This window comes from Loxodonta africana, chromosome 26 (genome assembly GCF_030014295.1).
Source record: "Loxodonta africana isolate mLoxAfr1 chromosome 26, mLoxAfr1.hap2, whole genome shotgun sequence".
Lineage (NCBI taxonomy): Eukaryota > Metazoa > Chordata > Mammalia > Proboscidea > Elephantidae > Loxodonta > Loxodonta africana.
The window spans coordinates 37,074,626-37,098,815 of record NC_087367.1 but is presented as its reverse complement, the minus strand read 5'-3'; the positions used below and the strand labels follow the sequence as shown (position 1 = coordinate 37,098,815).

The following is a 24,190-nucleotide window of genomic DNA, read 5'->3' as shown; positions in this document are numbered from 1 at the left end:
TCTCCTTCTCTGCTCGCTTCCCTCTCCTTTTATCTCTTGTAAGATAGAAGATGCGACTCAAGCAAGGGTGTTACTTGAGTAAAGTTGTGATTTAAGTAAAGGTGTGACTTGAGTAAGGTTGTGACTTGAGTCACATCCTCTTGTAGAGCTGTGACTCAAGGTACACCCCACATTGATCCTGCCTCATTAGCATACAAAGGTTAGGATTTACAACACATTACAAAATGGAGGATAATTCCATCAGATCACAAAATGGAAGAAAACCACACAATACTGGAAATCATGGCCTAGCCAAGTTGACACATATTTTTAGGTACACAATTCAATCCATGACAGATGTCTAGGGCGGTAACTCACCAAAGTTCTCCCCACCCCAGATGTCCATCTCCGAATCATATTTCCCCAGGTAATCGAACCAGGCTTTGTCAATCACAAAGAGCCCTCCGGCTATGATTGGCGTCCTGTGCATTTGGAAGAAAAAGAGGGAGAATTGGTTATGGAAGGGGGACCATTCTCAAATTCTTCTGTGCTGTCATCCAGAACTCAAGGCCATTTTCCTCTTGTTTCTGTTCCTCTTCAGAAAAGCCAATAAATTTTCTGATTACCTAGAACAAGAACATACTTCAGGATGTTCTTCCTTTGATTGAAAATTCCCTGACCTTGTAGACAGGCTAATCCACTCATTAGCATACTGCCTATGGGAAACTGGGACTCACTCAGAGCCCCAGCTGTTCTGAGAGCCTGGAAACATCCATGGGCCTCTCCCACTGACTCTGTCAGTGTGGTTCTCTTGGGAACTCCATTAGTCGGAGCAGGCAGAGAGCCACTAACCAGGGCAGAGAAGAAGGGCTGAGGCAGCACTTATTAACAGCACATCCATTTCATCAAACTGTACTCTCTCCCTTTTTTACTCCTTACTCTTCATTTTCATTTCTTGGGGCCCCACCACAACCTACCTAAACTTTGATTGCTGAGAGAGATGTCAGAGTGACTGCTTGGAAAGGAAAGTGTTTGAAGAGGAAATTACACAAGGGAAGCAGAGTCCAAGCAATAATCTGGCAAGCTCAAGGAGGTATGTCTGTAAGAATCAATGGCTGGGGTAGGTAGGAGAACTCTTAGGGACCTGGACCCTCATTCAGTGGGGCCAGAGGGTGAATGAGTTTTCTCCTGAATCAAACAATAGCTGATGGACAGCTGGTCTGAAATCCAGGTCTCCAGATGCCATGACACTTTGGTGCACCCTAGACCTGGCCTAATCCTGGGAAACACCTTCTCTGAATGAACAGATTCCTTCCCATAAGAGAAACTGCCCCCAAGAACACTGCCATTGAGACAGAGATGGGAGAAACCCAGAGGTAGCATCTCCAGCACCTTTGTCCTTGACTTAGTACACTCCTTTAAGGTGTCGAGACAGGTGGACCCTCTTCCCACGCCCACACCCCACATGGCACAGCTGCCCTGAGAGTAACTGAGGAGGTGCTGTGCATTTCAGGGTTCTCAGCACAGTAAGAAGTTTCTAACACCCATTTAGAAATAAAGGACATTATCTGGGATATCATCTGGCTCCAATCTCCCTCTTGGCATCACTTCAGATCAGTGAAGAGGGACTGGCACATAGATGAGACAGAGGTCCCAGAATAGAGTTCTCAGAGTTCCCATCTATCTGTCTGGAGCATCACCATCCAACTCTTCATAACCCCTTTGGTCTTCAGTTTGACTTAAATAATTTCAATGAAAATTATCAAACATTTACCACACAGAAAGCATCAGAGATACAGAGATGCACTTGAATTGTCCTGGACATCCCTACATCACTGGGCTGAAAATGCCCAGTCCGGTGGCCTTTTCTGTAACTCTTCAGGCATTTTTCTTATTCTCCTGACACTCCCTGTGAGACAGATATGGTTTAGCTTATAGATTCCCAAGAGACCTGGAACATGTCTGCTACCCATTGTACTTAGGTAGGAATAGCAAGGCCACACACTCTTGATGTAGAGACCACAGGTCCTCCACATGGTGGACCACTGCACTCTGTTCTACTCCAGACCCTCAGATGGGCCTGAGCCCCATGCAACCATCTTGCCATCACATGTTGTGGGACACAAGGGGACTGGGAAAGAAAATGCAGGCCATAGGTAGGGCTGGGAAAGCAGCACAGCGTTCATGTCTCCCATCATGTTCTTGCACAGAAGGAAGCAGGTGTGTTTCTTCATGTGTAGGAGTGGCCATGCCTTGATTACCTGCCTCTACTTATAGCAGCCCTTCCTGGGCTGAATCCTGATATCCAAGACCACAGGGCCCTGCCCCTGGCCCTAAAGGACTAACTTTTCCCTTATACAAGGCCAAATTGGACCATCTTGTATTCTCCAACCTTTAGCAGGAAGCCTAAGTACACCATGGCATATGTGCAGATGGATAACATTGGGCTCCAGCAGGCCCCCATCCCTTAGATAGAACTCCCCATGATGATTGAAGCCTCCTAAAATAAGGGAAAAAGTGGATATGGCCTGGCAAAGGGTGTTCTTCATCTCTTCCCAATATTTTGAGTATTTAATATGGAATGTCTCCCTATATCATGTGACAGTGGGAAGGACCTAGTAATGGTGAGTCTGCTTCTCCACCTTGCACTGACCCTTCCTACTTACCTAATGGGCTCAGTGGGGTCCAGACGTCGAGCCTTCTGCTCTGGGGAGAGCTGCTCCCATTGGAAATGGAGGCTCCAGTCAAAACCTAAAACACAGCACCAACTTGGTTGATGTGGTCTCCTAGAGGTACTTGCAAAACTTCCCCATTTTGCACCGTTTCTGGAAGTTCTCATATGCACCCAGGCTCCCAGGGGAGTTGGTCCTGGGAATAACAGGACTCATGGAGACTGATTGGTAACATGGCTGCCAAATTTTAGTTTCCTTCTCTTTCTTCACCTCCTACTCCTTCTCTGAATCTTCTCTGCTGGGGTAGAGTTATGTATGGAATAAAGGGCAGAGAACAAGGGGTCAGGTTTGGCAGAGCCCAGGGGTAGGGCCTGTGGACAAGATGGGCAGTTGTGGAATGTAATCCTTCGCCATGAGTCTCAGGAATGTATAAGTAGATTTGTGAGGGGTCTCTAGACGACCCAAATCTCCTAAAATTGGTCTTGGGTTGGGGACCAGCCAAGGTGGAGAGCTATGGTGGGTCCCTAGGAAAGGGTGCTGCCCAACACTGAGGAGCTAAAATAACCCAGGCCCTATATAGCAGAGGATCCTCAGGTCCCTGGTGAGCTCTATGTTAGAGCTAGAGTTCCGGAGCTGGGAGTGTCCTGCCCAATACCCAGGCCCTTCCTTTCACAGTACCAAGTGGCAAAGGCCAAGCTGGGGTGAGTCACACTGCAGAATGCAGGGCTGGGCATTCCAGACAAACCACCAAGATAAGTCTTTCCCTCATGTCCCTCCCCCTTTAAAGCAATGACTAGAAGAAAAGAGAGTCCTTATTAGGGAGAAGAATTTAGCCTCACTTACCCCCTCTCAGCTCCGAGGCGGACTCAATGTAGTTAAATGTGTCCAGGTTGATGATATCAATCACTGGGCACACTACCCGAGTGTAGTCCTGTAAAACAACAGATGCTGTTTTCAGTTTGTGGCATTCAAGAGCCTGGCTGGGAGTCCAGGAACTTGGTAGGGACCCACCATGGTGGTGCTACCTTTTGTGACTGGCTTTGTGGCTTTGACCAAGCAATTTCATCTCTGGATCTCAATTTTTCTCATTTATAAAATGGGGCACTGGATGCCACAATCTATCTACATCCCATGCCTAAAGTGCAAAGTTTATCCTTAATCGGGGTCTCAGCCCCAGTGGCCATCTAAGGCTGGATGGAGAGTGCTGAATACTGAGAAAGGGGAAATGGGGAAGAAGGTTGTTGAGAGTTCCTTTTACATCAGTAGGACTCTGGGAAGACGGGAGACACAATTAGCTGGGCAGGCAATCCCACACTCACAATCCCAAGAAGCAAAGACACACACCCACAGTGAGAACCTCTTGAAATTTCCAAATACTCTGGAAAAAAATATCTTGCTAGGCTTATGGTTCATGAGCAAGTTGATGAATGCTATTTCTAGAGATTCCTAACTTCAGTCATTGCCTGTAGATGGATACTCTCAAATCTGTATCTCCAGCCCTGCATTCCACACTCAGCTCCAACAAGCCATTGGCCACCTCCATGTGGATTTTACACAGCCCCTCGAATGGTGGCTTCATCATCTTTTCCCTGGATGTGCTCCTTTCCCTAAATTTCCTATTTCTGCTAATAGAACCATCACCTCCACCCCAACACCACTACATTAAGAAGCGCTACCCCTGCCCATTAACCAGACCAAGTGTTGCTGACTCTAAAATCTCTCTTTTGAATTACTCCTCACCCTCCTTCATCTACTCATGCCTGGAATACTGCAGTGGACTCCTAACCACCCACACTTCTGCCTCCTAGTTCACCCTCTTTCCCTTTCATTTTACACAAGGCTGCCAAAGTTGTCTTTCTGATATGCAGATTTGCCTCTGCCACTTAACTATTAAAACTTTAATTGCCATAAGATAAAGTTAAAATTTCTTAGCATGGTTTCTGAGATCATCAAAAACAGCTATTTCTCTAGCTTTTCAGCCTTATGTCTTGGTACTTCCCCCAGGCCACTGTGTATACACACATACATGCCAGGTGGCTCCATAGCCCTGGTGACACATGGTTAAATGATCGACTGCCAACCAAAAGCTTGGTGGTTCAAACCCACCCAGTAGTTCCACAGGAGAAAAGACCTGGTGATCTGTAGAGATTACAGCCAAGAAAACCCTAAGCGGCAGTTCTACTCTGTCACGTGGGGTGGCTATGAGTCAGAATTGACTTAACTGCACCTAACAACAGCAACAACCAAAACGATGGCAGCTCCAGTCCACCCAGAAAGCTTAGCGATCAGCTTCCAAATAATCAGCCATTGAAAACCCTGTGAAGCACGGTTCTACTCTGACACTTACAGGGTTGCCATGAGTTGGAGTCAACTCGACAGCAACTGTTTTCTTCACTATGTTTTAGCAAGTCAAGAGCATGTCAAGGGCTCTTGTGTGTCCTGCATATATACTAAAAACATACATATACATACATATGTGTGTGTGTGTATATATATATATATATATATATATTCCCCATCCTGGCTGAGTACTCCTGCTCTTGACATGCAAGAGGGGAAGAAGTTGGCCCCCAGTGGGTAGTAGAGACCAGCTGTGAAGAAGTAGACTCTTGGATGGCTAAATAGGAATCAGGTCACCTGGGAGAGCCAGTAAGTCTCAGACGAACCAGGCAGGAAAGCTTTTCCAAACCTCAGCACCTACCACACTTTGGCTGGTGCAGGCAGGAACCTCTGTTTCTCCTTGAAGCCATTTAATTTCCTCGTTCAATCTCTCTCCCAAATGAGGCTGTCTTCTTATTTTAAGCTCTAGATTGACTGAGTGCCTGATTTTAAGTTCACAGACTTAATTTTGCCCTCAGCCTCCAACGTGTGAGTCATTCTGACAGTAACAAGGCGCCTCTGAAAACAAATTGGCCCACGTGGGAGGCAGTGCTCATTCTCAATGCATTGCTTCTACTGCTGGGACGTGCACAGATGCTTCATTCGCAATCAGGATGATACCTGCCCAAATGTCACAGTTCCTCTGGGCCCTCACACAGGCCACTGTCATTGTGGTCTGTGTGTAGTCACAGTGCATGCACATACACAACCCACTGACACAAATGCCTATACACAGACACACACCCAAAGACATTGTGACTTGAATTCTGAAATGTTCTTAGAAGCTCAGAGACTGACCTTCTCCTGTTGTCTGACAGTGTTCTCATTCTGCCTTTGCTTGCTGAGTTTTGGGTCCTCTGAAGCTGTACCAAGCCCTTTTGTAGACATTGTTTTGCTTTTTTTTTTTTTTTTTAATCTTTCTTCAATATTTGGAAATCAAAATGAAAATGTGCTCATTGCTTACCTGGGCCACAGGCTTCTCCAGGAGCCATGCATGGCTCTGTCTCGGGGCTGTGTTAGCTTCAGTGCACTCTGCCTCTAAGTTCTGAGGATTTTCATCTTATTATTCCTGTCACAACTCAGTTGTGAAGTCTGCTTAGCTCAGTCATGGACACCAGACAGGCAGTAAGTGAGGAATATTTGGGGTTAAATGCTGTTTGAAACCATAACCTTGAGAAGGGGCTGCGGGGGACTTTATAAATGACTCGTCAAAGCCAGGACACAAGCCTCCCTGGGTGATTTAGGGGGATCGGTGCCTGCTCCACTTTCATATTCTGCAGCCCTGCCTACAGCCTGGTGAGTAGCAGGTGTTCAATCAGCATTGGCTAAAAGAGGGTGTGTGTTAACTCCTTCTCAGGCTATTGGATCAGCAGCTGCAGAAGGTCAAGTGGGTCAATCACAGCTGAATGAGATGGCTTTTCCTCCTCTAAGCTCAGGGATTAGGGAACTCTTCATAAAACTACCCAGACCTTATACAGGGGGGTTGTCCACTTTAAGGCTAGTACCACACTCAGGCTCAACTAGGCATCTAGTAGAATCCCTGGAAGATTCTGGACTATGACTCTTATCCTTGCTTACAAGCCTAAGTTCCTACCCCATGGTCCTCACCAGGAGCAAGGCAGAGGGTTGAATGCATATGCCGAAACCACATTGCGAGGGGGCAATCAAAAACTCCAAGAGAGACAACCATTTGCTTATTTAATCAACCAACACTATCAAGCACCTACTGTTTTAGGAGTCTCTGGGTGGTGCAAAGAATTAATGTGATTGGCTGCTAACTAAAAGGCTAGCAGTTCCAGTACACCCAGACGAAGAGAAATTCTTGGAATTACTGGAGGTAGAATTCAACAGATTAATATATAGAAATCTTTGAGAGATCAGGAAGAAGATTAGGCAAACTGAAGATCAAGACAAGGAACACACAGACAAAGCAACAGAGGAAGTCAAGAAGGTTATACAAAAGCATAAAGGCAGGGGTGGAGCCAAGATGGCGGAATAGACAGACACTTCCGGCAAGCCGTCTTTATAACAAAGACCCGAATAAACAAGTGAAACAAGTATATTTATGACAAGCTAGAAGCCCTGAGAATCAAAGGCAAGCTTAGAAAACAAACAGAGGGGCAGGGGGAGGAAAAGACGGTTTAGAAGCAGATAGGAGTTACCAGACCTGAATCACAGGGAGCCCTCAGGCACCATTCCCGGAGCAGTGGCAGCAGGCCGGTACTAGCTTTCGGCTGCAGTTTGCTCAGGGAGATGCAGCCAGACACACAGCCTACTCACACCTCTTGAACCAGAGAACTGTGCTCTTGGCAAAAGCTAAGTAGTTGTGTATATTTTAACGTGCCCCCCCCCGACCCCCAAGCCAGCTTCAGCAGCTGAAATCCCTGGGCCTGAGATACGCACTGTTGAGCACCTAGAGCCATCCTCCCGGCCTTGGAGAAGAAAACAATTTGGATTTGGGGGAAAAGATAATTTTCCAGCTCCTCTAACCAGGGGAGCTCAGAACAGAAGTGGCTCCTGTCCAGGCATAAATGGTCTGTGGACTTTGAGCACCTTTCCCCTCTGCATGGACCTGAAGTAAGCCCTTGTTGGCAAACTCCAATTGTTTCAGCTGTGTAGGGGAGAGGGGGGTGCTTGATGTTTGACATTGTTTTGCCTATTAAACAGGGTCCTCACCTACCCACATCAGGAGCCTAAGGGCTAGTAGCTCCACTCAGGGCACCCAACCACCCACAACTGGGGTCCAAGGATAACTGGTACCTCTCAGTCCTTACAGCCAAAAACATTGGGTGCCCATGGTCCGTCTGCAGAACCCACCCATCTGCACTCTCTAGGCAACAGGGATGCGCTTTCCTCAGAGACACTCGGAGGTCAGTTCTCAACCCCCTGCCTTTTTTAGAGCATGACCCCCTGCTGCAACCAGATACCTGTACCTACACCAATCACCCCTGCCCCTCTAAGACTATAGGACAAAGCCTGTAGCACATACTTGATGATCAGCTACCTGGACACCTGAGCTGAATTCACACAAGAAAAGTGAATGGACTCCTAGGCTGATATGCCTGATAACAGCTCTAGCCATCTGGGGACAGGATGTCAGAGCTCCAAAGGTGAAAATAATCAAGATAGCTCACTCAAGCAACCCATTTGGGCATATCAAAAAAAAAAAACAAAGCAAGAAGCTACAACACACTAAGCAAACATGGACTAATACAATAACTTATAGATGGTTTGGACACAACAATCAATATCAAGTCACATAAAGAAACAGACCATGATCACCTCAACAAGCTCTCAAAACAAAGAATCCACGGATCTTCTAGATGAAAGCGCATTCCTGGAATTACCAGAGGCAAAATACAAAAGTTTAATATACAGAACCGTTTAAGACATCAGGAAGAAAATGAGGCAATACGCAGAACAAGCCAAGGAACACACAGATAAAGCAACTGAAGAAATTAGAAAGATTATTCAGGAACATACTGCAAAATTTAATAACCTGAAAAATCTACAGACAGCAATCAGAAACTCAGATTAACAATAAAATTACAGAAGTAGACAACTCAAAAGAAAGTCAGAGGAGCAGAATTGAGCAACTAGAAGCTAGAATTTCTGAACTTGAAAATAAATCACTTGGCATATTTAAAGAAAAACCAGATAAAAGAACTTAAAAAAATGAAGAAAACTTAACAATCTTTTGGGACTCTATCAAGAGAAATAACCTACGAGTGATTGTACTACCAGAACAGGAAGGGATAACAGAAAATACAGAGAGAATTGTTGAAGATTTGTTGGCAGAAAACTTCCCTGATGTCATGAAAGATGAGAAGATATCTATCCAAGATACTCATCAAACTCCACATAAGGTAGATCTTAAAAGACAGTGACCAAAACATATTATAATCAAACTTGCCAAAACCAAAGATAAAGAGAGAATTTTAAGAGCACCTAGGGATAAATGAAAAGTCACCTACCAAGGAGAGTCAATAAGGATAAGCTTGGACTACTCGGCAGAAACCATGCAGGCAAGAAGGCAATGGGATAACTTATTTTAAAAATTGAAGGAAAAAATTGCCTGCCAAGAATCATATATCCAGCAAAACTATCTCTTAAATATGAATGTGAAATTAGGACATTTCCAGATAAACAGAAGTTTAGGAAATTCATAAAAAACAAACCAAAACTACAAGAAATACTGAAGGGAGTTCTTAGAAAATCAATAACACCAGGTATCAACCCAAGACTAGAAGACTGGGCAGAGCAATCAGAAGTCAACCCAGACAGGGAAATCAAAAAAAACAAAGCAAGATTTAAAAAAAAAAAAGCTCAAAACAGAGTAACAGCAATGTTATTATGTAAAAGAAGACAACATTAAAACAATAGAGAGGGACTAAGAAATGTAATCATAGGCCTTCCACAAGGAGAGGAAGATACGGTGATACAAAGAAATAAAAGTTAGGTTTAAATTTAGAAATATAGTGGTAAATAATAAGGTAACCACAAAGGAGACAAACTATCCTACTCATTAAAACAAAATACGAGAAAAAATAGAGACAGCAGGAACAAAATCAACAAAAACGAATATGAGGAAAGAACAATATATAAAGGTCATCTACTCAGCACATAAAATTAAGTGGGAAAAAGAAACTGCCAACAACATACAAAAAAAAGACCAAAATGAGAGCACAAAGTTCATACCTATCCATAATTACACTGAATGTAAATGGACTAAGGAGACAGAGAGTGGCAGAATGGATTAAAAAACATGATCCATCTATATGCTGCCTACAAGAGACACGCCATAGACATAGAGACACAAACAAACTAAAACTCAAAGGGTGGAAAAAAATAAATCAAGCAAACAACAATCAAAAAAGAGCAGGAGCGGCAATATTAATTTCTGACAAAATACACTTTAAAGTTAAATCCCTCATAAAAGATAAGAAAGGACACTATATAATGATTAAAGGGACAATATACCAAGAAGATATAACCATATTAAATATTAATGTACCCAATGACAGGGCTGCAAGACCCATGAAACAAACTCTATCAGCATTGAAAAGTGAGATAGACAGCTCCACAATAATAGTAGGAGACTTCAACGCACCACCTTCGGTGAAGGACAGGACATCCAGAAAGAAGCTCAATAAAGACACAGAAGATCTAAATGCCACAATTAACCAACTTGACCTCATAGACATATACAGAGTACTCCACCCAACAGCAACCACGTACACTTTCTTTTCTAGTGCACATGGAACATTCTCGAGAATAGACCACATATTTGGTCATAAAGCAAGCCTTATCAGAATCCAGAACATTGAAATATTGCAAAGCATCTCTCTGACCATAAGGGATAAAAGTGGAAATAAATAACAGAAAAATCAGGAAAAAGAAATCAAACACTTGGAAACTGAAGAATACTCTGCTCAAAAAAGACTAGGTTATAGAAGACATTAAGGATGGAATAAAGAAATTCATAGAATCCAATGAAAATGAAAACACTTCCTATCAGAACCTTCGGGACACAACGAAAGCAGTGCTCATAGGTCAATTTATATCAATAAATGTACATATACAAAAAGAAGGAAGGGCCAAATCAAAGAATTATCCCTACAACTTGAACAAATAGAAAAAAAAATAGAGAGCAACAAAAGAAACCCTCAGGCACCAGAAGAAAACAAATAATAAAAATTAGAGCAGAACTAAATGAAACAGGAAAAAAAAATTAGAATCAACAAGATCAAAAGGTGGTTCTTTGAAAAAATCAACAAAATTGATAAACCATTGGCCAAACTGACAAAAAAAGAAAAAGAAAACCCAGGAGAGGATGCAAATAACCCAAGTAAGAAATGAGATGGGTGATATTACAACAGACCCAATTGAAATTAAAAGAATCATATCACATTTCTATGAAAAATTGTACTTGAAAAAATTTCAAAACCTAGAAGAAATGGATGATTTACTAGAAACACACTAGCTACCTAAACCAACACAGAGGTAGAACAACTAAACAGACGCATAACAAAAGAAGAGATTGAAAAGGTAATAAAAAAAACTCCCAACAACAAAAAAAAAGCCCTAGCCCTGATGGCTTCACTGCAGAGTTCTCCCAAACTTTCAGAGAGGAGGTGACACCACCACTACTAAAGGTATTTCAGAGCATAGAAAAGGACAGAATACTCCCAAGCTCATTCTATGAAGCCAGCACATCCCTGAAACCAAAACCAGGTAAAGACACCACAAAAAAATAAAAATTACGGACCTATATCCCTCATGAACTTAGATGCAAAAATCCTCAACAAAATTCTAGCCAATAGAATTCAACAGCATATCAAAAAAATAATTCACCATGACCAAGTGGGATTCATACCAGGTATGCAGGGATGGTTCAACATTTGAAAAACAATTAATGTAATCCATCACGTAAATAAAACAAAATACAAGAGTCACATGATTTTGTCAATTGATGCAGAAAAGGCATTTGACAAAGTTCAACACCCATTCATGATAAAAACTCTCAGCAAAATAGGAATAGAAGGAAAATTCGTCAACATAATAAAGGGCATTTATACAAAGCCAATGGCCAACATCATCCTAAATGGAGAGAGCCTGAAAGCGTTCTCCTTGAGATCGGGAACCAGACAAGGATGCCCTTTATCACTGCTCTTATTCAACATTGTGCTGGAGGTCCTAGCCAGAGCAATTAGGCTAGACAAAGAAATAAAGGGCATCCAGATTGGCAAGGAAGAAGTAAAATTATCTCTATTTGCAGACGGCATCACCTTAGACACATAAAACCCTAAGGAATCCTCAAGAAAACTACTGAAACTAATAGAAGAGTTTGGCAGAGAATCAGGATACAAGATAAACATACAAAAATCAGTTGGATTTCTCTACACCAACAAAAAGAACATCGAAGAGGAAATCACCAAATCAATACCATTTACAGCAGCCCCCAAGAAAATAAAATACTTAGGAATAAATCTTACCAGAGATGTAAAAGACTTATACAAAGAAAACTACAATATATTTCTGCAAGAAACTAAACAGACCTATATAAGTGGAAAAACATAACTTCCTCATGGCCCGGAAGACTTTACATAAAAATGTCTATTCTACCAAAAGTGATCTATACATTTAATACAATTCTGATCCAAATTCCAATGACATTTTTTAATGAGATGGGGAAACAAATCACCAACTTCATATGCAAGGGAAAGAGGCTCCAGATAAGTAAAGCATTACTGAAAAAGAACACAGTGGGAGGCCTTACTCTACCTGATTTTAGAACCTATTATACTGCCACAGTAGTCAAAACAGCCTAGTACTGATACAACAACAAATACATAGACCAATGGAAGAGAATTGAGAATCCAGACATAAATCCACCCACGTATGAGCAGTTGATATTTGACAAAGGCCCCAAAACAGTTAAATGGGGAAAAGGCAGTCTTTTTAACAAATGGTGCTGGCATAACTGGCTATCCATTTGCAAAAAAATGAAACAAGACCCATACCTCACTCCATGCACAAAAACGAGCTCAAAATAGACCAAAGACCTAAACATAAAATCTAAAACGATAAAGATCATGGAAGAAAAAATAGGGACGACGTTAGGAGCCCTAATACATGGCATAAACAGTATACGAAACATTACTAACAATGCAGAAGAAAAACTAGATAACTGGGAGCTCTTAAAAATCAACCACCTATGCTCATGCAAAGGCTTCACCAAAAGAGTAAAAAGATTTCCTATAGACTGGGAAAAAGATTTTAGCTATGACATTTCTGATCAGTGCCTGATCTCTAAAATCTACGTGTTACTGAAAAAACTCAACTGCAAAAAGACAAATAACCCAATTAAAAAATGGAAAAAAGATATGAACAGACACTTCACTAAAGAAGACATTCAGGTGGTGAACAGGTACGCGAGGAAATGCTCATGATCATTAGCCATTAGAGAAATGCAAATAAAACCTACAATGAGAGTCCATCTCACTCCAACATGGCTGGCATTAATCCAAAAAACAGAAAACAATAAATGTTGCAGTGGCTGTGGAGAGATTGGAACACTTCTACACTGCTGTTGGGAATGTAAAATGTTACAACAACTTTGGAAATTGATTTGGAACTTCCTTAAAAAGCTAGAAATAGAACTACCATGTGATCCAGCAATCCCAGTCCTTGGAATATATCCTAGAGATATAAGAGCCTTTACATGAACAGATATATGCACACCCATGTTTATTGCAGCACTGTTTCCAACAGCAAAAAGATGGAAGCAATGAAGGTGCCCATCGACAGATGAGTGGATCAATAAATTATGGTATATTCACACAGTGGAATACTACACATTGATAAAGAACACTGATGAATCTGTGAAACATTTCATAACATAGACGAATCTGGAAGGCATTATGCTGAGTGAAATTAGTCAGTTGCAAAGGGACAAATATTGTATAAGACCACTATTATAAGAACTGAAGAAATAGTTTAAACAGACGAGAAAATATTCTCTGATGGTTACAAAAGTGGGGAGGAAGGGAGGGTAGGAGAGGGGTATTCACTAATTTGATAGTAGATAAGAACTACTTTAGGTGACGGGAAAGATAACACACAATACAGGCAAGGTCAGCATAACTGGACTAAACAAAAAGCAAAGAAGTTTCTGGAATAAACTGAGTGCTTCGAAGGCCAGCATAGCAGGCGCGGGGATTTAGGGACCATGGTTTCAGGGCACATCAAAGGCAATTGGCATAATAAAATCTATTAAGAAAACATTCTGGATCCCACCTTGGAGAGAGGCGTCTTGTGTCTTGAATGGTAGCAGACGGCCATCTAAGATGCATCAGTTGGTCTCTATCCACCTGGATCAAAGGAGAATGAAGAACACCAAGGACACAAGGTAATTACGAGCCCTAGAGACAGAAAGGGCCACATAAACCAGAGACTACATCAGCCTGAGACCAGAAGAGATAGATGGTGCCTGGGTACAACCGATGACTGCCTTGACAGGGAACACAACAGAGAACCCCTGAGGGAGCAGGAGAGAAGTGGGATGCAGACCCCAAATTCTCATAAAAAGACCAGACTTAATGGTCTGACTGAGACTGGGAGGACCCCAGTGGTCATGGTCCCCAGACCTTCTGTTGGCCCAGGACAGGAACCATTCCCAAAGCCAACTCTTCAGACAGGGATTGGACTGGACAGTGGGTTGGAGAGGGATGCTGGTGAGGAGTGAACTTCTTGGATCAGGTGGACACTTGATATTATGTTGGCATCTCCTCCTTGGAGGGGAGATGAGAGTGTAGAGGGTGTTAGAAGCTGGTGAAATAGACACAAAAAGACAGAGTGGAGGGAGGGAGCTGGCTGTCTCATTGGGGGAGAGCAATTGGGAGTATGTAGCAAGGTGTATATAAGTTTTTGTGTGAGAGACTGACTTTATATGTATACTTTCTCTTGAAGCACAACAAAGATTAAAAAAAAGAGAGAATAAGGACAAATTTAATGGGCTGCAAGAATCCCCAGAGGGATGGCAAACAGAAATCCAAAAGATTAACAATAAAATTTCAGATAACAACCCAAGACTAGACCACGGGACAGAACAATCAGATATCAACCCATATACGGAAGTCATAAAGATAAATCAAAGCTCAAACACTGAAAATAGGGAAACAGAGATGACAATATGTAAAAGATGACTACATCTAAACAAAAAAGAGGGGATAAATAATGTAGTCATAGAACTTTCATAAGGTGAGGAAGTCAAGGCGACATTAAGACATAAAAGACTTAGAAAAATAGAAGTGAATATTTAGGCAATCACAAAGGAAATGAACAATCCTACACTTAAGAGTAAAAAAACAAGAAAAACATGAAGACTCACCAAATACAAAATCAATAACAATGAAAATGAGGAAAAGAAAATACATGAAGAAAACCTACTCAGCACAGAAAACTAAGTGTAAAAAAGAAACTATCAACAACACACACACACATGGAAATTCAGCAAAGTGACTGCACTAAACTCATACCTATCAATAATTATGCTAAATGTAAATGGACTAAATACACCAATAAAGAGACAAGAGAGGCAGAATGGATTAAAAAAAAAAAATGACCCGTCCATATGCTACCTACAAGAGACACACCTTAGACTCAAAGACACAAACAAACTAAAACTCAAAGGCTGGAAAAAATATATCAAGTAGAGAGCAATGAAAAAGGAGCGAGAGTGGCAATACTAATTTCTGACAAAACAGATTTTACAGTAAAATCCACCACAAGGATAAGGAAGGACACTATATAATGATTAAAGGGTCAATGCAATATACTTATGCACAAAACGACAGGGCTCCAAAATACATAAAACGAACTCTAACAGCATTGAAAAGAGGGAGAGATGGCTCCACAGTAACAGTAGGAGACTTCGACACACCACTTTCGGTCAAGGACAGAACATCCAGAAAGGAACTCAGTGAAGTCACAGAGGATCTAAATGCCACAATCAACCAACTTGATCATATAGACATATACAGAACACTCCATCCAACAGCAGACAAGTACAGTTTCTTTTCCAATGCACAAGGAACGTTCTCCAGAATACACCATATATTAGGCCACAAAGTAGGCTTATCAGAATGCAAAACACTGAAATATTACAAAGCATCTTTTCTGAACATAAAAGTAGAAAATCAGTAACAGAAAAAGCAAGGAAAAAAATGAAACACACAGAAATTGAACAAAACTTTGCTCAAAAACATTGGGTTATAGAAGAAATCGAGGGCAGAAAAAGAAATTCACAGAATCAAATGAGAATGAAACCACATCCTACAAAAACCTTTGGGACACAGCAAAAGCAAAAGCACAGAGGTAAGCAATAAATGTACACATCCAAAAAGAAGAAAGAGCCAAAATCAAAACATTAACTCTATAACTTGAACAAATAGAAAGAGATCAGCAAAAGAAGACCTGGGGCACTAGAAGAAAGAAAATAATAAAAATTAGAGCAGAATTAAATGAAATAGAGAACAGAAAAAACTATTGAAAGAGGTAATGAGACCAAAGCTTGTTCTTTGAAAATATCAACAAAATCGATACACCACTGGCCAAACTGACAAAAAAAAAAAAGAAGAGGAAGCAAATAATCTGAGTAAGAAATGAGATTGGCGATATCACAACAGACCCAACTGAAATTAAAAGAATCATAACGGGATACTATGAAAAATTGTATTCCAACAAAATTGAAAACCTAGAGGAAATTGACAACTTTCTGTAAACACACCACCTATATAAACTAACATAAACAGAGGTAGAACAAGTAAATAAACCTATAACAAAAGAAGAGATTGAAGAGGTAATTAAAAACATAAAAAGCCCTGACCCTGTTGGCTTCTCTGGAGAATTCTACCAAACTTTCAGAGAAGAGTTAACACTAGTACTACCGAAGATATTTCAGAGCGTAATGAAAGAGGGAATACTCATGAACTCATTCTATGAAGCCAGCATAGCCCTGATACCAAACCCAGGTCAAGACACCACAGAAAAAGAAAATCACAGGCCAATATCCCTCATGATCTTAGATGGAAAAATCCTCAACAAAATTCTAGCCTATAGAATTTAGCAACACATCAAAATAAATAAATAATTCACCATGACCAAGTGGGATTCATATCAAGCATGCAGGTATAGTTCAACTTTAGAAATGCAATCAATGTAATCCATCACATAAACAAAACAAAAGACAGGAACCACATGATCTTATCAATTGATGCAGAAAAGGCGTTTGACAAAGTCCAACATCCATTGTGATAAAAACTCTCAGCAAAATAGGAATAGAAGGGAAATTCCTCAACATAACAAAGGATGTTTATACAAAGCCAACAGCCAACATCATCCTAAATGGAGAGAGTCTGAAAGCAATTCCCTTGAGAACTGGAAGCAGGCAAGGATGCCCTTTATCACCACTTTTATTCAACATTGTGCTGGAGGTCCTAGCCTGAACATTACGGCAAGAAAAAGAAATAAAGGGCATCAAATTGGCAAGGAAGAAGCAAAAGTATACCTATTTGCAGATGATAAGATGTTATACACAGAAAATCCTAAAGAATTCACAAGAAAACTGCTGGAACTAATAGAAGATTTCAACAAAGTGTCACGATACAAGATAAACATATGAACATCAGTTGGATTCCTCTACACCAACAAGGAGAACTTCGAAAAGGAAATCACCAAATCAATACCATTTACAAAGATAAAATACTTAGGAATAAATCTAACCAGAGACGTAAAAGAAAACTACAAGTGGAAAAAAATATCTTGCTCATATATAGGAAGACTGAACATTGTGAAAATGTCAATTCTACCCAAAGTGATCTACAGACACAATGCAATCCCGATCCAAATTCCAATGACATTTTTTAATGAAACCGGGAAAAAACACCAACCTCGTACGGAAAGGGAAGAGGTCCTGGATAAGCAAAGCATTATTGAAGAAGAAGAACAAAGTGGGAGGCCTCACAGTACTTGATTTTAGAACCAATTATACAGACATGGTAGTCAAAACAGACTGGTACTGGTACAACAACAGATACATAGACCAATGGAACAGAATTGAGAATCCAGACGTAAATCCATCCACCTATGAGCCGCTGATATTTGACAAAGGACCCAAAACAGTTAAATGGGGAAAAAACAGTCTCTTTAACAAATGGTGCTGGCATAGCTGGGTATCCATCTGCAAAAAAATGAAACAAGACCCATACCTCACATCACGTACAAAAAACAAACTCAAAATGGATCAAAGACTTAAATATAAAATCTAAAATGATAAAGATCATGGAAGAAAAAATAGGGACAAACCTAGGAGCATAAACAGTATACAAAACATTACTAAAAATGCACAAACACCAGAAGAGAAACTACTTTTGGTTAGTAGCGGTAGCACTTAACCACTATGCCACCAGGGTTTCCAGATAACTGGGAGCTCCTAAAAATCAAAGACTTATACTCATCCAAAGACTTCACCAAAAGAGTAAAAAGACAACCTATAGACTGGGAAAAAAAATTTTGTCTATGACAAATCCAATCTGCAGCTAATCTCTAAAATCTGCAAGATACAGCAAAACCTCAACAACAAAAAGACCAATAGCCCAATTAAAAAATGGGCAAAGGATATGAACAGACATTTCACCAAAGAAGACATTCAGGTGGCTAACAGATACGTGAGGAAATGCTCATGGTCATCAGCCATTAGATAAATGCAAATTAAAACTTCAGTGAGATACCATCTCACCCCAACAAGGCTAGCATTAATCCATAAAACACAAAATAATAAATGTTTGGAGAGGTTGTGGGGAGACTGGAACACATACACTGCTGGTGAGAATGTAAAATGGCACAATCACTTGGGAAACCGATTTGGCACTTCCTTAAAAAGCTAGAATTAGAAGTACCATATCATAAAAAAAAAAAAAAAAAAAAAAAAGTTTTTTATGATCCAGCAATCCGACTGCTTGGAGAATATCCTAGAGAAATAAGAGCCCTCACATGAATAGATACATACACACACATATTCATTGCAGCACTGTTCACAATAGCAAAAAGATGGCAACAACTTAGGTGCCCATCAACAGAAGAATGGATAAACAAAGTATAGTATATTCACACAATGGAATACTAGGCAATGATAAAGAACAATGGTGAATCTGAGAAACATTTCATGACATGGATCAATCTGGAATGCATTATGCTGAGTGAAATTAGTTGCAAAAGGACAAATATCATATGAGACCACTATTACAAGAACTCAAGAAAAGGTTTAAACACACAAGAAAACATTCTTTGATGGCTAGGAGGGTGGGGAGGGAAGGAGATGGGAACTAAAACTAGGTAATAGTCAACAATTATCTTAGGTGAATGGAAGGACAACATACAATACAGGGAAAGTCAGAATATCTGGACAAAACCAGAAGCTAAGAAGTTTCCTGAACACAACCAAAGCCTTCAAGGGACAGAGTAGTAAGAGAAAGGGTCGGGGATCATTGTTTTGGGGGACATCTAGGACAATTGGCATAACAAAGTTTATTAAGGAAATGTTCTGCATCCCACTTTGGTGAGTGGCATTTGGGGTCCTAAAAGTGTTTGAGCAGCCATCTAAGATGCATCAATGGGTCCCAACCCACCTGGAGAAAAGGAGAATGAACACATGGAAAATATTAGCCCAAGAGACAAAATGGGCCACATAAACCAGACAGTCCATCTGCCTGAGACCAGAAGAACTAGATGGTGCCTGGTTACCACCAATAACCACCCTGACAGGGAACACAACAGAAAATCCCTGACGGAGTAGGAGAAAAGTGGGGTGCAGAACTCAAATTCACGTTAAAAAAAAACAGACTTAATGGTCTGACGGAGACTAGAGGAACCACAGAAGGCATGGACCCCAGACTCTCTGTTAATCCAGAATCAAAACCAACTCTTCAGACAAAGATTACACTGCGCTATAAAACATAAAATAATACTCGCGAAGAGTGTGCCTCTTAGTTCAAGTAGACACATGAGACTAAATGAGCAGTTCCTGTCTGGAAGCGAGATGAGAAGGTAGAAAAGGATAGGAGCTGGTTGAGTGGACATGGGAAAATCAGGGTGGAAAGGGAGAGTGTGCTGCCACATTGTAGGGATTGCAACTAGGGTCACGTAACAATGTGCGTATAAATTTTTGTAAGTGAAAATGAGCTGTAAACTTTCACCTAACGTGCAACAAAAGAGAAAAAAAAAAAGAAAACCTTACAGAGCATTGTTTTACTCTGAGACATATGTTGCCATGAGTTGGAGTCAACTTGACAGCACCTGTCTTGTTTTGTTATTCACCTTTTTCAGAAGTCTATGTCTTAGGCTGGGTTCCCTAGAGAAGCAAAACCAGTAATGCGTATAAATACATATAGAGAGAGATTTATATTAAGGAAATGGCTCACACAGTTGTAGAGGCTGGGGGTCAGAATAGAGGCTTCTCCTGATTCACATAGCTGCAGGGGCTTGTGAACCCAAAGTCAGCAGGTCTGACAGCAGGGCACTTGTTAAGAGGATGCTAAGGTCAAGGAATCCCAAGATTGGCAGGCAAGATGGAAGGTAGGCTGCAATCTCAAGTCCCAAGGACTGGAGGTCAGATAACCAGGAGCCAGCTGGAAGATCCAGTGTAAGCAAAAGTCCATAAGCCTTGCCAGAAAGTCCACCTTATTAGATGCATGCCACACCCCCAAGGAAACTCCCCTTCAACTGCTTGGCTCCTCACAGGAGGTCCCATCATGGAAGTGATCACGTTACATCAAATCTCATCATGGAGGTGATCACATCATTATATGACAGACAAACTAAATGCTAACTACCAAACTACTGAGAATCATGGCCCAGCCAAGCTGACACACAACCTTAACGATCGCAGTCTTCAATTGGGATAGATCCAATGATGAGTAAGACCAATGTGTGAATATACCATACTTTGTTTATCCATTAATCCGTTGATGGGCACCTTGGTTGTTTCCATCTTTTTGCTATTGTAAAAACCCTGGTGGCACAGTGGTTAAGTGCTACGGTTGCTAACCAAAGGGCTGGCAGTTCAAATCCGCCAGGCACTCCTTGGAAACTCTGTCTGGCAGTTCTACCCTGTCGTATAGGACCGCTATGGGTAGGAATCGACTCGACGGCACTGGGTTTGTTTGTTTTTTTGGTAAACAGTGCTGCAATGAACATGGGTGTACATATATCTATTCATGTGAGGGCTCTTATTTCTCTAGAATATTTTCCAACTAGTGGCATTGTTGGATCATATAGTAGTTCTATTTCTAGCTTTTTAAGGAAGTGGTTGCACCATTTTACATTCTCACCAGCAGTGTATAAGTGTTCCAGTCTCTCCACAACCTCTCCAACATTTATTATTTTGGGTTTTTTGGATTAATGCTAGCTTTTTTTTACTGGGGTGAGATAGTACCTCATTGTAGCTTTGATTTGCATTTCTCTAATGACTTGTGAGCATTTCCTCATGTATCTGTTAGCCACCTGAATGTCTTCTTTGCTGAAGTGTCTGTTCATATCGTTTGCCCATTTTTTAATTGGGCTATTGGTCTTTTTGTTGTTGAGGTTTTGCAGTATCTTGCAGATTTTAGAGATTAGCTGCAGATTGGATTTGTCATAGCCAAAAAATTTTTTTTCCCAGTCTGTAGGTTGTCTTTTTACTCTTTTGGTGACATCTTTGGATGAGCATAAGTGTTTGATTTTTAGGAGCTCCCAGTTATCTAGTTTCTCTTCTGGTGTTGTGCATTTTTAGTAACGTTTTGTATACTGTTTAAGCCATGTATTAGGGCTCCTAGGGTTGTCCCTACTTTTTCCTCCATGATCTTTATCATTTTAGATTTTATATTTAGGTCTTTGATCTATTTTGAGTTAGTTTTTGTGCATGGCGTGAGCTATGGGTCTTGCTTTTTTCATTTTTTGCAGATGGATATCCAGGTATGCCAGCACCATTTGTTAGAGAATGTCTTTTCCCCAATTAATGGACTTTGGGCCTTTGTCAAATATCAGCTGCTCATAAGTAGGTGAATTTACATCTGGATTCTGAATACTGTTCTATTGGTCTATGTGTCTGTTGTTGTACAAGTACCAGGCTGTTTTGACTACTGTGGCACTATAATAGGTTCTAAAATCAGGTAGTGTGAGGTCTCCCACTTTGTTCTTTTTCAGTAATGCTTTACTTATTTAGGCCTCTTCCCTTTCCATAGGAAGTCAGTGATTTGTTTCTCCATCTCATTAAAAAATGCCATTGAAATTTGAGGCAGGATTGCATTGTATCTGTAGATCACTTTGGGTAGAACAGACATTTTCACAATGTCCAGTTTTCCTATCCATGAGCAAGGTATGTTTTTCCACTTATGTAGGTCTCTTTTGGTTTCTTGAAGTAGTGTCTTATAGTTTTCTTTGTATAGGTCTTTTATGTCTCTGGTTAGATTTATTCCTAAGTATTTTGTCTTCTTGCGGGCTATTGCAAATGTTGTTGATTTGGTGATTTCCTGTTTGAAGTTCTCTTCGTTGGTGTAGAGGAATCCGACTAACTTTTGTGCATTTATCTTTTATCCTGATTCTTTGCTGAAATCTATTAGTTTCAGTAGATTTCTTGTGGATTCTTTAGGGTTTTCTGTGTAAAAGATCATGTCATCTGCAAATAGATATACTTTTACTTCTTCCTTACCGATTTGGAGGCCGTTTATTTCTTTTCTAGCCTAATTGCTCTGGCTAGGACCTCCAGCACAATGTTGAATAAGAGTGGTGATAAAGGAAATCCTTGTCTGGTTTCTGTTCTCAAGTGGAATGCTTTCAGACTCTCTCCATTTAGGATGACATTGGCTGTTGGCTTTGTATAAATGCCTTTTATTGTGTTGGGGAATTTCCCTTCTATTCCTACTTTGCTGAAAGTTTTTATCATGAATGAGTGTTGGACTTTGTCAAACGCCTTTTCTACATCAATTGATAAGATCATGTGGTTCTTGTCTTTTATTTATGTGATGGATTACATTGATTGCTTTTCTAATGTTGAACCATCCCTGCATGCCTGGTATGAATCCCACTTGGTCAGGGTGAATTTTTTTTCTTTTTTGGTATGTTGTTGAATTCTATTGGCTAGAATTTTGTTGTGGATTTTTATATCTCTGTTCATGAGGGATATTGGTCTGTAATTTTCTTTTTTTTGTGGTGTCTTTACCTGGTGTTGGTATCAGGGTTATGCTGGCTTTATAGATGAGTGCGAGAGTATTCCATCCTTTTCTATGCTCTGAAATACCTTTAGTAGTAGTGCTGTTAACTCTTTTCTGAAAGTTTGATAGAATTCTCCAGTGAAGCCACCAGGGCCAGGGATTCCTTTTTTTTTTGTTGGGAATTTTTTAATTAGCTCCTCCACCTCTGCTTTTGTTATAGGTTTATTTACTTGTTTTACCTCTGAGGGTCTCTATGAGTTGGAATCGACTCAATGGCAGTGGGTTTGGTTTCTTTTTTTTTTTTGCTTTACCTCTGTTTGTGTTAGTTTATATACGTCCTGCATTTCTAGAAATTTGTGCATTTTCTGTAGGTTTTCAAATTTGCTAAAGTACAATTTTTCATAGTATTCTGTTATGATTCTTTTAATTTCAGTTGGGCCTCTTGTGATATCACCCATCTCATTTCTTATTCAGGTTATTTGCTTCCTCTCCTGTTTTTCTTTTGTCAGTTTGCCCAATTTTTTTTTTTTTGTTGTTGTTGTTGATCTTTTCAGAGAAACAGCTTTTTGTTGTTAACTCCTTCAATTGTTTTCCTGTTCTCTATTTCACTTAATTCTACTCTAATTTTTATTATTTGCTTTCTTCTGGTGCCTGAGGGTTTCTTTTGCTGTTCTCTTTCTATTCGTTTGAGTTGTAGGGTTTATCCTTTGATTTTGGCCCTTTCTTCTTTTTGGACGTGTACATTTATTGCTATAAAATGACCTCTGAGCACTGCTTTTGCTGTGTCTTAAAGGTTCTGGTAGGATGTGTTTTCATTCTAATTTGATTCTTTGAAATTCTTTATCCCTTAATTTCTTTTATAACCCAGTAGTTTTTGAGCAAGGTGTTGCTTAGTTTCCATTCGTTTAATTTTTTTCCTTGCTTTTTCTGTTATTGATTTCTTCTAGTTTATGACTTTATGATCAGAAAAGGTGTTTTGTAATATTTCGATGGTTTGGATTCTATTAAGGCTTGCTTTGTGGCCTAATATATGGTCTATTCTGGCGAATGTTCCATGAGAGTTGGAAAAGAAAGTATACTTTAGACTTTGTTTTATGTATTTTGGAGCCCTGTCATTGGGTGGGTACATATTTATTACGGTTATATCCTCCTGGTATACTGACTCTCAAATCATTATATAATGTCCTTCATTATCCTTTGTGGTGGATTTTACTTTAAAGTCTATTTTGTCATAAATTAATGTTGCTGCTCCTGCTGTTTTTTGATTGCTTTTTGCTTGATATATTTTTTTCATCCTTTGAGTTTTAGTTTGTTTGTGTCCTTAAGCCTGAGTTGTGTCTCTTGTAGGAATCATATAGATGGGTTGTGGTTTTTATCCATTCTGCCACTCTCTGTCGATTATTGGTGCAT

At 40.3% G+C, this 24,190-nt stretch overlaps 1 protein-coding gene across 2 annotated transcripts in view; it reads right to left on the bottom strand.

Annotated features, from left to right (window-relative positions):
* GALNT14 (polypeptide N-acetylgalactosaminyltransferase 14) overlaps positions 1–24,190 on the bottom strand; it is a 499,360-nt gene that overhangs the window by 50,827 nt on the left and 424,343 nt on the right. For both annotated transcript variants that reach the window (XM_064277243.1, XM_064277244.1), the window contains exons 7-9: positions 3,495–3,582; positions 2,646–2,730; positions 358–461 (exon numbers count right to left, since the gene is read on the bottom strand). In XM_064277243.1, coding sequence (XP_064133313.1) covers positions 358–461; positions 2,646–2,730; positions 3,495–3,582 — 277 coding nt within the window. The remainder of the gene's footprint in view (positions 1–357; positions 462–2,645; positions 2,731–3,494; positions 3,583–24,190) is intronic.